Source organism: Chinchilla lanigera, unplaced genomic scaffold (assembly GCF_000276665.1).
Source record: "Chinchilla lanigera isolate Chin_1 unplaced genomic scaffold, ChiLan1.0 scaffold00054, whole genome shotgun sequence".
Taxonomy (NCBI): domain Eukaryota; kingdom Metazoa; phylum Chordata; class Mammalia; order Rodentia; family Chinchillidae; genus Chinchilla; species Chinchilla lanigera.
Genome location: NW_004955455.1, coordinates 13,306,707 through 13,325,098, shown reverse-complemented (window position 1 = coordinate 13,325,098; position 18,392 = coordinate 13,306,707). Strand labels below are relative to the sequence as shown.

The 18,392-nt window shown below is 43.4% G+C and overlaps 1 protein-coding gene across 1 annotated transcript; it reads right to left on the bottom strand.

Moving 5' to 3' along the window:
• Window positions 1–602: 602 nt before the first annotated feature.
• Window positions 603–12,027, bottom strand: Wsb2 (WD repeat and SOCS box containing 2; the record flags this gene model as incomplete). The annotated part of the gene is given in 8 exon segments (XM_005396538.2): window positions 603–1,922; window positions 3,020–3,127; window positions 3,246–3,356; window positions 4,062–4,234; window positions 5,281–5,381; window positions 6,821–6,952; window positions 7,093–7,337; window positions 11,859–12,027. Coding segments are annotated over 8 exon segments (1,202 nt in total), but the record flags the coding sequence as incomplete, so codon positions are not given.
• Between the last annotated feature and the right edge of the window lie 6,365 nt (window positions 12,028–18,392).

Genomic DNA, 18,392 nt, shown 5'->3' with positions numbered 1-18,392 from the left:
CTTCAAATTTTGATTGTCCCCAGGCTGCCCACATGCAATATGATACTCTGGTGACAGTGGGCAGCAGCAGCAGCAAGCCACAGCTCCTGTCAGCCACATGATGACAGGGGGAACAACTGACACTTTGCAGTGTACTGTGTCCCTAAGCTATGGTGTTCAGTAGATGCATTAGATGTATCTTCAGCTGGGTGTTTTCAATTTATAGTGAGATTGTTGGGGTGTAACTGCACTGTAAGTTGAGGCACATCTGTACCATCCAGTAAAAGCAGGGCTGTGTGTATGGCTCAGAGCACTTACCTAGTATGTGTGAGGCCCTGGGTTCAGTTCCCAGCACCACATAAATAAGTAAACAGAAGAGAAGTCTGTTATTTGCTTCATCCATAGAGAGGTCACCAGTAAAGTTTGAATCTACTGGCCAAGTAGGGCCTCAAAGAAACCACCAAGAGCTCTCAGATGATGCTATAGGTGGTATCTCAAGGTAAAACTGAAAAGATAAACATAAAACTAAAGAGTTGATCAACTGTTCCGTCTCCCACTGTACTACTTGTTTCAAAAGGTGTGTGTTTTTTTCTTAAAGGAAAAAATGAAACAAAGACAAAAGCTTGTTTGTTGTTTTTTTTTTCCTTCAATGAATACCTCATTTTGAAATGTTTTCATCAAGCAACAAAAGGCAGAGGAAATTCCCCTACCCTCCACCAGCTTGTTACACTGCCTCCGTGAAGTACTAAGAAAGCCAAAGAATAAGATGTTGCATTTCTTTTAAAATAATTTAAAATATATTAAATTTTCCTAAGGCAGATTTCTGTCTGAATGAGGTGCCTTGATGAGATAACCACATGCCACTGAAGGAGAACAGTACTTTTAAGGAGCTATTTCTGTTTAGGTGTAGCACTGAGACTGGCTGATGAGTCCAATGAGGTCAAGCAGCAAAGAGATGTACGTAAGAATACGAGCAGAAGTGATGACAACAGCGGCTCTTCACATGGCTAAGACACATCTTTACAACTGGTCCATTGAAGTATGCTGGTCTTTTGATACCATTGAGAAAAACACAGTTGTACCTTAATACAGTATCTCTGAAAAAACACAAATAAATATGATGCTAATAAATGGCCAACAACTGACACAACTCGGTAGCCATTTGAACAGTCATGCAGTTTAGGAGTAAATTCTCATAATCTGACATACAAGTTTGTCACCTGCACATGCACACCACTGCTTAACAATAAAAACAGCCAATAATAGTGTCTGTATCGGTCAGGAGCACACAGCCTGTTTCAGTTGTGCCAACATCGAAGCTCCCCGGACCATAGCAGAAGGGAGGGAACTTCAGATCATGCTACCACTGCACCTGAAACAGGGTGACGGGTATTATGCTACATGGCAGTCACTTCCCAGCCGTAGGAATGTGAGCTTTGCCACCACTACAGAGAGGCTCTGGAGGCCTGCTTTACCATCAAAACAACAACAGCACTCGGAATTCCAACAACTAGAAGTTCAACATCTGCTGTTTACAAGTGGACCAAAGATTTAAGGTAAGGCTCTGTCATGGCTGAAGAGGAATCTCCTCTCAAACTGCCTTGCACGTGCCATGGAGGGAACAGTCCATGGCGAGTCCACTGGGATCTGGCTTGCTACATTCTATTCACAATCCCAAAGAAAGTCTGCTTCAATCCGGACCAGATCTTTGGCTCATTCTTCCCTCTATTCCTTTGCCAGGAGGATTTATTCTGCCACAGAGAGAAGATGGCAGCGTTGTTTAAAAAGTCCTGTATGTGAGGAACTCTTTCATTTTCTTGGGGATTGGCAGTGCTAGGACTTGGTACGTGGTCAGGAAACTTCGAAGGGCTTTCCGGCATAAGTGCTTCAGTGAGGACAGAACTCTGGGGGCAGTCCAGAACTGGACATGGCCATCTCTTGTCCTGAAATAAAAGCAACCAGCACATTAAGGTTGACCAGAAGTTTACATTTTCATTACGATGAATGGTGATTTTTTTCTTTTTTATTCTCGGAGAGTGGTATTTTTAAATTTGACCCGAAATACAGAGAGACTTCAGAGGGTGAAATGCAACTCAAACTGCGAACAGATTAAAAGGTGTGCTGATGGCCGGGTGTGGTGCATACACCTGTAATCTCAGCACTTGGGAGGCTGAGTCAGGAGGATCATTGCAAGTTTGAGGCCAGCCTAAGCTACACAATGAGTTCAAGACCAGTCTGAACTATATAGTAAGAGCCTGTTTCAAAAAAAATAACAGGTGTGCTGATAAATGAAAGATGCTGACAGGATTATAAGGACTGAAGATGTTACCCAGACATGATAGCTCATACTGTAACCTTAGCCCTCTAGGGGACTGAGGAAGATTTCAAATTCAAGCATGAGCAACTTAGAGCCTATCTCAAAATAAAATTAAGAAAATTTAAAAGTCTGGGGATATAGCTCAGTGTGAAGACCTGAGTTCAATCCCCAGTACCACAAAAACAAAGCTCAAGATGTGGCATATATGCCTGTGGTCCCAGCTATTCAAGGGACTGAGGCAAGAGAATCACCTAAGCCCAAGAGTTTAAGATCATCCCGGGCAACAGTGCAAGACCACATCTCAAAACAACCCACCTGAAGACACCTCTGCTCCCAAGCACCATCTGTGTCAGCACAGCCCTTTCTATGCAGTAGTGCAAAGGAAGACAGAAGTGAGTGCCGCCTACTGAATTACAGGGTTACCTGTAAGGTGGTCTCAGCCGTAAGTAAATGGTTTCCCATATAGATTCTCCATCTTAATTTACGCTTCCAGATGGACCTGGCCCACTAGGTGGCATGAACAACAGGTCTTTAATTACATTTAGATTAAGTATCAAGAGTAAGCGATACATTGGCAGAACAGAATATTTAAATCTTACATAATCTTGGATTTCATTTAAGGGTTTGTCAGGGCAACAAAATTCTAGATGTTTCTTCCCTTAAAAAAACTACATGATATACCCAGCAGAAACTGCTGTCTCTGGTCAGCTAAGAGATACATACCCTGTGGCAATAACTCCACCATGTGGAAAAAATGTGCAGCAAAGACCATTGGTCATAGGAGCAAATGCAATGGGAGCCTTCAGTTCCAGGGCCCAGATCCTGAGGAGCCTGCACAGGAGAGGAGGGGTACAGTCACACATTTGCTGAGCTGGGCCAGACCGAGAGGGAAAAATCCTGGCAACGCTGCAAGCACCTGCCCAGAGGCCTCCCAAAGAGCTCTGGTTACCTGTCATCTGCCACTGTAGCGAGGTACAAGCCTTCGGGAGAGAAGCACACGGATCTCAGTGAGCTCATGTGGACATCGCTGTCATCCATGCTAGGGTCGAGCTGGGTGTGGCTGCAGGAAAAGAAACAGGTCAGTAGGCCGGAGTGAGGGCCAGTCTCCCACTGCACCCTCACCAGAGGCGAGTGCCCAAACTGCCGTGGCTGGTGCCCATATGAGAAAAAAATGAACCCTTCAGAAGGCTCCAAGTGGGGCCGGGGATATAGCTCAGTGGCACAGGCGCCTGCCTGGTAAGTGCAAGGTCCTGAGTTCAATTCCTGGTACCAAAAAAAAAAAAAGGCTCCAAGTGTCTAGAGCGGGCTGGAGGGTTGCTGGCACTTCCTTGTGCTAATTTCCTTATGCAAAGTAGGTCAGTTCGCATTTTAATGCCACAGTACAAACGGAAAGTCTTTTTTAGGCTGAGATACATGATAATTATAGGAGTACCTATTATTTGCTTCATAAAACAACAGAGACAAAGGGAAAAAGTAGACCGAGACTATGAGATGAAAATTCACATTGGAAACGATAGTTTCGATCAGAGGATCGTTCTGAACTTGGTACTACAGTTATTACTAAATGGAAATAAAGAGTCACTCTGAGGTTTCATAATGCTGAATCCAGACAGGTGCAGAGAGCCTCCTAAAGCAGGAGATGTGAGGACACCTGCGTATGATTTGGGGAGCCGAAGTGACACAGAAGCAATGACTGCCTTTGGATGCAGGCTGTCCCCTCCCGTCCCAGATTCCCAGGAAGTAGTAGCAGGAATTCAGTCCTTACTGGAGTGACCTCAGCCTTTCACCAGTGTAGGGGTCCCACATAATCACGTTGGTATCGTAAGAAGCCGTGACAAGCAAGGCAGAGTCGGGGGAGAAGTCACAAGACACAACACTGCTTTGGTGGCCCTCTAACTTCCGGATCAATGTGTAGGACCGCATGCTCCATAGAAAGACCTGTGGAGAGAGAATAACAGGTGGCTGGTGAGGGACAGGAACAAAGAGTTCACAGCATAAACAGCAGTGAAAGGCACTGAAACTCCCTCCTTGGGACATATCGCCAGGAAAAATTGTGTCCTCTTCCTTTTCCGCAGCATTCTAGAACCTACCATAGAGGTGAAGTAGAACACTGGATCTGAATTCTCTAGCCACGTCCTAAAAGTGTTTTGCATAAGAGAGAATATGGTAGGCTAACTCCAGCAAGGCTGCCGATGTTTGAAAATACGGTAGTGTGTGCTAAGGAAGACGTAAGCCAAGTGCTATCCTGTTCCACTTAAAACCAAAAACAAAGGGCAGAACTAACTCCAGACCCACCCCACACCTGTTTACAGCACCAAGGACTCTGTCCCAGGCTCTGCACCTGACCTAGCTCACCACTTCAGACCTTTCTGGGGATGATTTAAAATAGAATTTCACTTTCTTTCCTTTAAGAAAATGCTCACTGTCTCGTGGGGTCTAAACTCAAATGATCAACCACCTGGGCTTTACCAAAAGGTGATTCCTTATTTCCCCATCAGTTACAGTAAAGGCTCAATACAAATGTGGAATCTGAAAAGAAACAAACTGTACCAAACGGCCTGATCTTGGGTTTCTAATATGTTTAAAAATAACAGGGTTTCAGGACAAAGTTCAACAAGTAACTGTACATATCATGATTTGAATTGGAAATTCTCATCAGACAGATTCAAATCAAGATGGTTCAAAGGAAGTAAGGATTGAGATGTGGGTTGCAACTCTTACGACTCCAAGGAGAAAAAAAATTTAAACACCGTTTTTCCATTCTGTAAAAGGAAATAGCCCCTAGTGATGGGTGTAATGGGTGCGACCTACTTCAGAACCCTCCTCCCTGGTTCATGTCAAAGTGCCAACCACAAGGGAGCTGGGCAGAGGATACAGCCTGCCAGTGTGCCTCCCTCACCACACACAACAGCCTCTGCTTCAGACCTCCATGTCTCCATGCACAGAAGCACAGCAGGAAAGAGTGCCCAGGGTCTGAGGCTTACCGACTTCTCTCCAGCTGCAGAGCACAGCATGCTGCAGTCCGGGGAGATGGAGCAGCAGTAAACCCACTGCAGGTGGCCAGATAACACCTGAATCTGCTTACCTGGCCAAGAAGAAAAGCAAGCTGTGAGCAAACTATGAAAACAACAACAAAGCAGACAGAAGAACCACTAGTAATGGCCCAGCACCCATGTACATCCAGTTCTCTCAGAGCTGAATCCAAAGGCACACTATTTTAATGTACAGAAAGATCTATGGTGAGATGTGTCATTTAAACACCCGTAAGGAAAAAAAAAATAGACACCTGCAATCTATTAATATGGCATTCTAATGGACAAGGGAAACCATTACTTACAACTTCATCTAAATCTACAAGATCAACAGGACAAAGGGCACACACAGATCTGCTCCGATTGCAGAGGACATTCTTTTCAGGTAACCAATCACTTCAAGTACTTTGAAGCGTCCTTCCCAATTCTAAGAGTGTTTATCCTCAATTCTCCCACCTTTAACCTCTGTAATCCTTTCACCACGGTCGCAAGGATGGCTCCTGAAGGGTATAGAGTAATTATAGGCTTAGCTCTGTAGTCAGACAGGCTGGCTTTGAAATGCTGGCTCACTGCTTACTCGGTGCTTAGGTTGGGTGCCTTAGGTCATCTCTCCAGGTTTTGGCTTCTTGGACAAAATCTAATGTCCATCCATAAGGGAGAGGGTGCAGGAAGTGGGGCATATCCAGCCTGTTCATGACACATCTTTCCATGAAATATTGTTTAATTTTTTAAAAAAAGCAAGATGTGGAAAGACCATGAAGATACCATATAGGAATATATCAGTACAGAAAAAAATCACATACTATTGTAATGTAAGTGTACATTACAGGTTCCTTGTGGGGGGCATTAGGAATAAAACCCAGGGATACTTTACCACTGAGCTACATTTCTACCCCTTTTAAAAGTTTTATTTGTTTATTTTCAGTACTAGGGGTTGAGCCTAGGGCCTTCACACTAAGTGATAGATCGATCTATCTATTTATCTATCTATCTATCTATCTATCTATCTATCTATCTATCTATCTACGTTAACCTGCCCAGCATGCAGGAGGCCTGGCTTACTACCCAGTACCACACGCCAGTACCAGTGCATCTGTTCTGAACATGTAGAGATTTTTTTTCTTGGAATTATTCCTTAAACAATATATTGTAACCGCTTCTCCCCAGTGTTTACATTGTAATAGGGATCATAAGTAATCTAGAGATGGCTTAAAGTATGCAGGAGGATGTGAGCTGGTTCTGTGCAAATACTGTGCCATTTTATATAAGGGTCTTGAGCATCCATAGGGGTCCTGGAGCCATAGTTTTGGTATTAAAATCTCTGGGACAGGGAGGCTGATTAGAATGAAAATGTCTAAAAAGGCTCCTTAGGAAGTAATAACAGCAAAAAGACTGAAAAACACTATTCTAGATTAAAATGACACTGAGGAAATTGAGAAAGGGGCAAATATACTACTTTTGGGGTGTCCAGGTACTCCAACCACCTCCCTACCATGTTTATTCAGGTCCCAGATGCGAAGAGTCTTATCCCGTGATGCAGAGACCAAAATCAAACTGCCACTAGGTGTGAAACTCAAATCTCTCACAACATCTTGATGGCCAGAAAGATTCAAAAGCAGGAGTCCTGAAAGCAAAGCAGAAGCAGTCAGCTGGACAGACAGCACCCAGAAGTGCCAGTCACTGTGCTACCCCTCCGCCAATCCGGGGCCAGCAGTCCCCGTGAAGCCTCATCAGTCACGAACATGTCAGCCAGGAATGGCCTACCTGTCTGCACCTCCCAAATCTTGATCTGCCCATCATTGAGTCCCGTGGCAAGGATCAGGCAAGAGACGTCCGGCACTTGGGGATGGTGGCGTGCCCAGAGCTTCCGGCTGGGTGGAGAAGGCCAAGGGCTGAAGGCCAAACCCCAAACAATCTGACCACAGTCCAGTGTCTTTTCTTTTGGGCTGCTTCGACCTTTTGTATCACTTTTGCTGCTTCGACTTTTGGCTTCAAACCCTTTGGGGATGCTGCAGAAGGCAGAGATTTCTTAATGAGTCCACAATTATGACCAGGTCAACCAACATATCATCTGGGGCAGGAAGACTCTGAAGCCCTAGAAACAAATTTTGGCTTTCAGTAAAGTCTCGTGTGACTTTTCTTCTGGTTTTATTTTGAGATTCATGTAACAGAGGCCTCACCAACAGCCTTGCAACTGAGTGGCCTGTCTTGTGGGATAACTAGATCACAGAGGCACGAGGGAGCCACATACTTGCTCAGAATGTTCTCTTGGGTTTGGATGAACGGAAAGAAAGATGCACTCGGCTTTCCCCATGAGAAGGCACATTCATACAGTACGTGTGGAACCAGGACAGACAGAGTTGGAGCCTGCATTCCCAGCTACCGCTGTCTTGCCTAAGACCCCTTATCTTCATCTCAGAAATCCTCAAAGAATTGGGAAACAAACCCCTCTGTCCAATATGGTTTTTGTTTGGTACATGTTGATTTCTACCTTCATTTACTCGGTTCTAGTCAGTCATGACTGTTATTCACTTCCCTGCGAGTATATTGAAGACAGGAGCCATTTGATGCAGTCATCAACAGAGACAAGAAACTGCCCTAGAAGGTCTCTTAACCTAACCCCCTCCTGTTCTACTCTACTCTCGGCCAAACCGGTCCAGACGAATGAAGCTCAGTCCCCACGTTGCTGGGCCCTACCCTGCCTACCACTATACCCAGAAGACAAAGTCCCAAAGGCACACGCAAGCAGACAGCTCTGCAGTTTGGCCTGAAAGCACAAAGTTTACTATGTGTACAATATTTTACTGGCACAAATAATAAATAGCACTTTCTGTGTATCTTCAACCATCATTTTGTGTAGCTGGACCTCTTTATTCCACATGTTCTAAAAAGTTCTAAGTAAATCACGTTGCTGTCAATTGTGTGGTAAAATATAATAAAGAATTTTAACCATTTCACCTGTAGAACTGAATGGAACTAAGGCAAGTGTAGGCTCTACAAATGTAAAGCAAGTTGGCAAACTATGCCCAGGTCAGCAGTCTATTTTGTTTTGTTCATTCAACAGTCCTCTTGTCAATTTTTTAAGTCAATGGTATGTACAGGTTCACAAAACCTGTACACACTTAAAATGTACATGTCAATATATGTTCACATTATGAAATAGTTCAACTAAGCTAATTAACATATATCTCATCTCATACACTTTTGGTTGTGAGAACATCTATAATCTACTCCTGTAGCAATTTTCAATCATACTTGTACACTAACTAAAATTGCACCAAATTTTCCAAATTCACACTGCCTGACACTTTGTGGCCTTTGAGCAATAGCTCCTAGTCCCCAGCCCTCTAACCTCAGTCTCTGATGGCTACCAGTCTATTCTCTCTTAAGAATTTGACTTTTCTTAGAGTCCACATAAGAACATGTGGTATTTATCTTTCTATGCCTAGACTTCACTTAACATAATGTCTTCCACGTGTATTCATGTTGTAGAAAATGACAAGAATGTGTTTTGGTAAATAAAGTATTACTGGAATCCTGTCATTTTCAGTTGTGCAAAGAGTGCTATACCAGCATAACTAAACAGTCGTGACAGACTATGTGGCCCAGAGCAAGATGCAAAATATTTACAGTTTGGGCCTTTATAGAAAAATGTTTGCTGGCCCCTGGCCTAAATGACCATCAGTAATCTGAAAATAAGGGGCTGGGGATTTAGCTCAGCGGCAAAAGCGCCTGCCTGGCATGCGCAAGGTTGTGAGTTTGGTTCCCGGTACCGGAGAAAAACCAAAAAAAAAAAAAAAAAAAAAAGTAATCTGAAAATGTGTTTTCCTGGCTAAACAAGCTGAATGTGATCCTCAACGTCTTTTTGAGTGGCCCTGTCCAATCCACATACTGCCCTTCTCCTGCTGTCCACACTACCCACACGTGCCCGGCCCTGGCGCAGGTCCCTGAGTTGCCATCTCTGGAATGACTTTTTTTTTGTACCGGGACTCAAACTCATGATCTCATACTTGCCAGGCAGGCACTTATGCTATTGAGCTATATCACCAGCCCTGGAAGGACTTTAAAAGCAGACCTCAGGAAGAACTTCACAGCATAGCTTGTAACCTTCGAAGTTATATTTTTTTTTAAATAAAATTCTGATTTTAGTATTTGAATTAAAGGATACACCCTGCAGCCATTTAATTCCAAAGGAATAAAGGCACATTTACATATTACTTCATTTTAATATCATAAATGGAGTTTTTCTAGAAAAACAGTTACGTGCTGCTTAACAACAGGGATACATTCTGAGAACAACATTCTGAGAACTGACTTCATAGTTAGGTGATTTTGTCCTCCTGGGAATATCACCCAGCTACAATTGTAATTGTGATCAGTAAAATTTAAAAAAAGAAGAGAAACAAACATACATGGGGAATCTGGAAATGAAACAAACAATAAAAATTATCCACAATCCTAACACCAGTCTTATCATAGTAAACATTTCATTACAAATTTCTACTTGTATACATATATACAACTATAAGAAATAAATTGTGGATAACTGTATGTATAAGGTTTTTTTGCCTTTTTCCAATAAGCCTTATACTGTACACATTTTCCCAGATTATTATTTTCCAAAATGTGTGATTTTCCCACAAACCAATAAACTTTTAACATATTAATAACACTTTTCTTATGCTAAACAATAATTAAAAGGTTAATAATCAAATACTTTTCCGTTTTCTTTCATTAATATTGAAATAATATATTTATCTTACAGTAATGTATGTATTTGAGTGTAAGTGATTTTTTTGGCAAATAACAGATTTTCCATTTTATTCTTTTTTAAGAAAAACTTTTTGGACAATGAATTGGTATCACTTCAAGGCTAGACACAAAGGAGAGTCTCTTTTACTTAAAATGGAGATAAAAAAATAAAAATGAAATGAGGATCAAGAAAAAAGTGAATGACCTTGGTATGACCATTAGGCTGACCATAGAAGGAATTAAAGATAGTGATTACAAACACACAACAATCTTTGACGGCTGCAAAAATATTACATGGAAATGTAGCAATTTCCCTAATCACCCTCTCAGCACTGAATTTGAAGCTAGTCTTGTTTTTTTTCTGCTATACTATGTTACACTATTGCATCTATGGCAAGATATAGATACAGGGCCATCTAACTGGAAGCTCCTCACATTCAGATACCGGGACCAGTCTGTCCCAAGGAAAGAAAAACTTAACTAAACTAGATTAGTAACGAAAAGAAAAAGACCCAACTTAAAAATATACAAAAGATCTGAATAGGTATTTCTCCAAAGAAGGGCTATAAAAAGATCAATAAACTCACACAAAATGGTGCTCAGCACCAGTAGTTGTCAGAGAGATGCAAACCTAAACCACTGAGATTGTATTTCACACCCATTAGGATGGCAATGCTGGAATCAAGACGAGTTGGCAAGGATGTAATGAATGAGAAACCTGAATATGCTCCTGCTGAGAACGTAGCATGAATGGTACCACCACTTTGGAAAAGAGCCTGATACTTCCTCAGCTGACCAATGAAATCAACTGCCTGCACAAAAAACTTGTATGTAAATGTTCAAAGCAGCATTATTCAAAATAGCCAAAAGTGGAAAAACAAAAAACCAAACATGCATTAATGAGAAATGTATGAATAAAATCTACCATTCCTGAACCATGCTGTACCATGTGGCGATAAATGGAAATGAAGTAGTGATACCAACTACAACATGTGCGAACTGTGAAACATGCTGGAGTGGTTCAGCAAAAAAAGGCCACATATAAGATTTCATTAATATGAGATGTCCCTAACTGGCAGATCCAGAGACAGAAAGCAGATTAGCTGTTGCCAGGCGTGGAATAAAAGAGAAGCTGGGGATGTCCACAAAGGGACACAGGGTTTCCTTCTAAGATGATGAAAACCGTTAAAATTGATTATGATGATGCATGCATAACTCAGTGAATATATTGAAAGCCATTTTATTAGATATCCTAAATAAGTGAATTGTATAAGACATCAATTTTTATCTCTGTAAGGCCGGGGATACAGCTCAGTGGCACAGCAACTGCTTGGGAAGCACAAGGTCCTGAATTCGATTCCCAGTACTCCCGCCCCCAATTTTTTTTTATCTCATCAAGCTTTTAAGTCAACTTGGGCTCACAATCTTGATACAACTTTTTGTTTGTTTGTTTGTTTCTGTCTTTTCCAGCCATGGTCTTACTCTGCGGTTCAGGCTGGCCTTGAGCTCACTTTGTAGCCCAGGCTGGCCTCGAACTCCCAACAATCCTCCTGCCTCAGCCTCCCCAGTGCTGGGATTACGCCCGGCCTTGATACAACTTGACTTTTGCATGTACAGAACTTGGAGCTCTGTAACACTCCCTTCCCAATTCCTCAACTGTTCAACCCTTTTCCCTCTATTTTGGACAGGGAGAACCCAAAACAATGGGAAATTTGGAAAGTGCCCCCGTGCCCCACCATGAAAATTTCCTCATTCCTTTGGATGCAAAGAGTACTCACAACTGCTCCTCCAGAGGCCAGGGAATCAGCTTGACAATGCAGTGTCCTTGTGACCAGGCAAACCAGGAGCCATCAGGCGAGAAGGCGACACTCCAGGTTTCACAGCTCGACTTCCAATCAAACTGGTGGGGGCGCCCGGGCTTGAGTTCAGCCAACAGCAGTGGTTCCTCTGGGGCAGGAGACAGCATGCTTCAAAAACACAACCTCACTCCAGACCACCAGACTCGGGCAAGAGGCAGTCTACCCTTGACTTGGAAACATAGATTCCCTGTGGGAGTTGTCATTTAAATGACCTGTAGCAGTAACAGTAGCCATAGGCCAAATTCCACCAGCGTTTTATTCAGCCCCAGCCCTCCCCAAAGCCAGTTAACTGTGAGTCAGAGAAACCTTTGTACTTGTAAACTTAAGGAATGGAGGCCTCATTTTCCTATGAATGCCCAAGCAGGAAGAAAGTGGAGAGGACACCAAGCCAGGACTAAGCCAGACCGTGCAAAATTGCAAGATATGCTACAGATGCTCCATCAAACCAAACAGCCAGCCAATGCATTTAAGGTCCCATCCACAGAAACTTACTGAGGAAGAGGCAAGAGTATGAGGATCTGCAACTCAGAGAGTCTTTATTGTTCACAGCGCCCTCCCCACCACCAAGCTAAAAGCATCCAAACTTCACCTGCCCTCTTCTTGCTCAAATCTATAGGGGAGGCCTCCCCATCTTCCCCAGCTCCATCTCTGTCCTGGTTTCAGTCTTTATCTCATCTTGCCTAGAGTTTTTGCAAGAATCACTTAATTCATTTTCCTACCCCAGAGACCCTTTCAAAGGTGAAAACACACAACATGGCCCATGTGTCATTTCTTTCAAATACATTCCAAGGTTCCCATCTGCCTACAGGATAAAAGCCAATGAGCCTAGGCCTTCCACCCAACGCTCTGCCACGGCACCTCAGTCCTGCCTCTTTCCCATCACATCTCCTGGCCCTGCAGGGCACCTATCTCCCTGACATGGCCCCACACGCCTTCTTTTCATGTTCACACTAGGCTCCTTTGGTTTATGAGAATCCCACCTAGATACAACTGACAAGCATCCCCGAATCTCACACTATCAAAGCAGGACTGAGTCCCACCCTGTTTATTTCATTCTCTGCTGCTGTAACCAGCATTTAAGCACTCTCCTGACACTACCAAAATTTTAACCTTTCTCCCAGGGCCTGCACAGCGTCTTGTGGGCAGGCAGTATATACTTGTGCTTCCTCATGGACTCAACCAAAGTTCCTAGTTCAATTCTCTACTCTGGTGGAAGATTCTCCACAGGTGACAAAGCCTGTGAGTTAAAGGCCTTTAGTGTGGATTTCCTGGCCACTATGACTGTGATACATACTAAAATATAAAAACTGGCTTCCATTCTGAATGAGGTCATTTCCTTCTGTGCATGTTCCACTTCAGCAGTCCCAGTCTGTGACACACTTATGGCTGTTACCAGATAGATACTAATTTAAACAACCTATATTTCATATATTTTAAGATTCACCTTTATATCTCTTCTTACATTTGACTTTGATGAAATCAGGATGTATCTTTTTTTTTTCTTTGGCTTTTTGAGATAGGGTCTCCCTATGTAGTTCAGGCTGGCCTTGAGCTCACTCTGTAGCTCAGGCTGGCCTCGAACTCCTGACAATCCTCCTGCCTCAGCCTCCCAAGTGCTTGGATTACAGGCGTGCGCCACCACGCACAGCTGGGATGTATCTTATGACTGATAACTTCTCATAGTTAAATACGCAGTATCTTTTCTTGGTGACACAGACTGGCAACATACTTCATGGTGTCTTGGATTCAGTAAAACAGATATAAACGTGCACATATATATTTATATATTTTTCCTGGTATGTGCAATATTTCATAGGCAAATGAAATTTCATAGTATTTCATAGGCAAATACATAGGTGCACCTTGTTTTATAAAGTCTGTTACTAAAAACTGTCTTTCAATAGAATTTTAATAAATTTTTTCATGCCTTTATAGAATATTAATACCCTGAGGGTCTATATAGAAATCTAGATTTAACTATTAAGTCTAAATTAGCATTTGTTGTCAGGTACAAAGGCATATGCCTGTAATTCTAGACTGAGGTGAGGCAGAACTGCCAAATTCAAGGTTATCCTAGGCAATTTGGCAAGACCATTTCAACATAAATAAATAAGAAGAGCTGAGCCAAGTATGATGGCATACACATGTAATCCCAGCATTCAGGAAGCTGAGGCAGAAGGATCACATGAAGTTCAAGGCCAGCCTGGGCTACACAGTAAGTTCAAGGCCAGCCTGAAATACAACAACAGCCTGACTCTAAAAAAAAACAAAAAAAAGGGGGTGGGGTGGAGGGTTGTTTAGGGATATAGCTCAGTAGTAGAGCATCCCTGATTTCAACACCTGGTACTGCAAAAAATAAAAAACAAAATAAATTGACATTTGTATAGACGCAGGTAATTCCTTCTAGAAAATGTGTTTGTGTGACCCTTTCATTTATACAGTCACATGTCGATGTATATAATTCTGTGGATGTGAACATTTACCTAGTTAAGTTCCCTTATATATTATCCAAAAAAGGCCTCTAGATGTTATGCAGGAATTCACCAATATTTTCTTTGATCTCATTACCTCCAGATATTTTCCTCCTGAGACCTAAACCCTAATCTATAAACGTCTTCTTCAGGTAGCTCAGGGCAACTTCACCCCTGAGGGCATGTGGCACTGTCTGGAGTCATTTTTGATTGTCTGGAAGTGCAGCGTCACACCTAGTGGATGGAGGGCAGGGCAGCTCCCACTACCAGGCCCAAAACATCAACAGTGCAGAGGATGAGAAATACAGTTGTAGTCCAGTAGCAAATGATACTGACTGATCTAGAGGTGCAATTCCATCCTGGTAATACTCACATTTGGCTGCTGGGTTTGGCAGCACACCCCTGTAATCCCAGCACTTGCGAGACTGAGGCAGGAGGATTCCAGTGAGTTGGAGTCCAGCCTGGACTAGCCACATAGTGAATTCCAGGCCAGCCTGAACTACATAGCGAGGCCTCGTTTCAAAAAAATATTCACACTTGGTTAATTTCCTCCATAACACACACATTATCCATCCATTTGCACCATGGGGCTCTATCCTATACAAAGGGCTTCTCTCTTGATCTCTCTCACCTCCCAAAATGAACCCATTCACAAGTTCAAGGGTCAGTTTCCAAGACTCACATAATCTACTTTCTATCCATCTCCATGTTCTGCCCCTCACCACCTCCTCCCCTCCCCTCCCACAGTGGTAAGTTTCAACCGTTTTTAGAATAAGACCCAAACTCCTCACTCTGCCCTCCAAGTCCTGGATTACCCGACCTCTGCCTTTGTTCTGTGCCCGCTCCAGTACCCTGGCCTTCTACCTCCTGCCTACGTTTGATTACTTGAGGACCTTCACCCCAGCTGCTCCCTTCCTGGGAATGCTTCTTCAGGGCTGGGACCTTCTCTTCATTCAAGTCTGGCTCAAATGGTAACTCCTTAGGGAGCTCTTCTCTGACTCCTAGTCAATCTCCCTCACAACTCCTCAAGGTCCTTTCTTTGCAGAATCACTTGATTATTAATACGTTTCCTCCCTACTCGGATATCCACTCCACTGTCGGACCTTGTATGTTTACCCCCAATGCTAGCAGAATTCCTGGCAGAGAGCAGGCAGCCAGTAAATATATCTGGTGAACAAATATACACTATACCTTTATAAATATACCTGCAATGAAGCCCCTTAAACTATTACAATGCTTACGCCAAACATTTCACATGAAATCCTTCTTAAATACCAGCCCTACCCAGGATTCACACTCTATTTCTGTGATTTAGGGATTTAATCTCTTGCTATTTCAAGTTCAGGAATCTAAGCGCTAAAAGAAGAAAGAACCCAGTGACTCCTGCCTCTTGGAGTCTGGGTCCAAACTAAACTTGGCTACAGGAAGAGAAAACCATAATTAGTGCAGAACTTAAAAACACAAAACAGAGCTGAGAGGATCCAGCTGCATCTGGAATTGTACCTGTAGTGCCCTTCTTGAGTTTTAAGTGCTTATGAATTAGGGTTTTCTTTCTCTCCTTCTCTAATTTTTCAATTGACAAACACTGTATATAGTGTACCACAGGATGTTCTGACATGCATTCACTGTGGAATGACTCAAGCAAATTAACACATGCATTACTTCATATACTTCTCATTTTTGTGGTCAGGACATTTTAAAAAATCTACACTCAGCAATTTTCAAGTAGACACTATACTGTCATTTATTAACTACAGTCACCATAATATACAATAGATACCTTGAATCTATTCCACCTGTCTCACCGAAGTTTTAAAATCTCTGACCCACATGCAAGCCCCCTTCCTCATCCCTTTCAGGATTTTCCAATTAAACAATGGGACGTGTTTGGACAATAGGGTTGAATGGAAAGACTTATTACTAGCCTCTTTTATGCACGGCAGTTAGCCTTAACACAGAGAGGGAAGCTATGATCTCAGCGGGCAGGAAGTTTGGAGATGTTTCCTGCCTCCCGACCTTTGCATTAGCTGTTCCAAAGGCCTGGAAAGCTTCGCTTGGCTGCTCTAACACATCTTACAGACATCATGCTCACGTCATCTTCTGAGAGTCCTTCCTGGCCTCACGGTCTAAAGTGACCCACTTTCTTTCCTTTAACCATTTAATTATAATCACCCAGGTATTTGCTTGATTGCTTTGGTTGCTTTTATGTATTTTGTTGCTTTTATGTATCTCTTCCTCAAGCCACCCCAACTCGCCTCTTTCTTCACTGCTACTGGACCACTCTATCCAGTAATTACCAGCCACTCATGGTAACTGAGCGCTTGACAAGTGGCAGGTCTGAACTGAGATGAGCTGGTAGGTACAAAGTACGCACCAGATTTTGAAGATCTAGAACCATTTTTTTAAAATCCTTTAAGATATCCCAATAATTTTTCATTACTTAAATGAATCAAGCTGAAATATTTTAAATGTGTTGGACTGAAACATACGGTTTTAAAATAAATTTCACCTGTTTCTTTTTTAACTCGGCTGCTAGAACACTGTAAATCACATATATGGCTCCTGCTACATTTCTATTGGCCAGCACTGACCTGGAGGGTGCCTGGTACATAGTAAACACTCAATAAATATTTGAATGAATACATGAATTCCAACCACTGCTCTGAAGATTTCTACTGTTGTCCATTGTAATCTCTTTACAACAGGCCTTATTCAGTTTGAAAAGAATGTAAAAACTCTAGCCTACTCTCTGGCCTATTTTTTTTTTAATAGTAGCTCACAACAATTCTGCCCACAACCCCCAAAACGCAGTTGTCAATAATTAGGAAAAACTCAGAACTGGAAACAGACCCCTGTTAAAAAGTGAGGCTAGCTATTGTTCTCAGATTTAACTATAAGGAATCAATGGAAATGACAGCGGAAGCTATAAAGAGATTCAGGTAAGAGCCACAGGAAAACAGTAGGGACCATTTAAAAAGAATTCTATGGATAAATCACTCACTGAAAAGAAAAGCCCTTATCTAGATGGGAACAGGAAAGAGCTGCCTCTACACCTTTTACTGAAAGTCCGGCTCCAGCAAACAAAGAAATGTCATTTCCTAAATTAAAAAGCAACACCTCTCCGCCAGGGAATGCCCGGATTTCAACCAACCCACCCCAGGAACAGGCCAACAGCAATGGGGCCCGCCACACGAAGATGAAGCTTAAACCTCAGTGTGCAAAAAATTCCGAGCCTTAGGCCTCGGCCCCTTTGGAGAAGTTCACCTAAGGGACTGCCTGCGCATCTTCCGGAGTTCAGGGCTCTCCCCAAAGATCCTCAACCCACCCCAAATTTCTATGGAAGCGGGATACAGGAGCAAGGCAGTGGGAAGACAGATGCCTAAGGTTTGCGTCCTGAGGTTTTGGCTTCGCTTTACAACCACACCTTGTCTGCCGAGACAGAGTGTTCTCCGGGCTGGCACGAAGCACACCCAATAATCTGACATGCACAGTTTTCTGATGGTGACAGCTGTTAACCAGGACAGGGCAAGTCCTGGAGCTCGCCCATGGGGGTAACCTTCTCTCGCCTGATCAGACGTGTCACCAGGGACCAGCAACCCCGCCCGTCCCCTCCAGGAATTACAGTCCCCAAGGGAGCGGCTCGGGATGGGGTTTAACAGGGAGGGACCCCAGACCTCACGCGCAGGAACTGGCAAGTTCGGGGATCTCAACCACCCACTGAGGCGGGAACTGTTATTATCCATCTTGCAGAGACAAACGGGTACGTGGGTGGGGACGGTGAGTGCTGGCCCCCGAGCACGGTCACCAGCTCGCTAGGGCAGAGCAGAATCCCCTGCGCCCCGCGCGCGCCCCACCCCCGAGGGACCGTCCCCCCGCGTCCCGCCCTGGCGCCCACCGCACAACCAGTCGGCGCTCGGGTCCGGGCGGCGGCCGCTGACAGCGAAAGCGAAACAAAGCTGGACGCCCGCGCGTCCACGCCGCA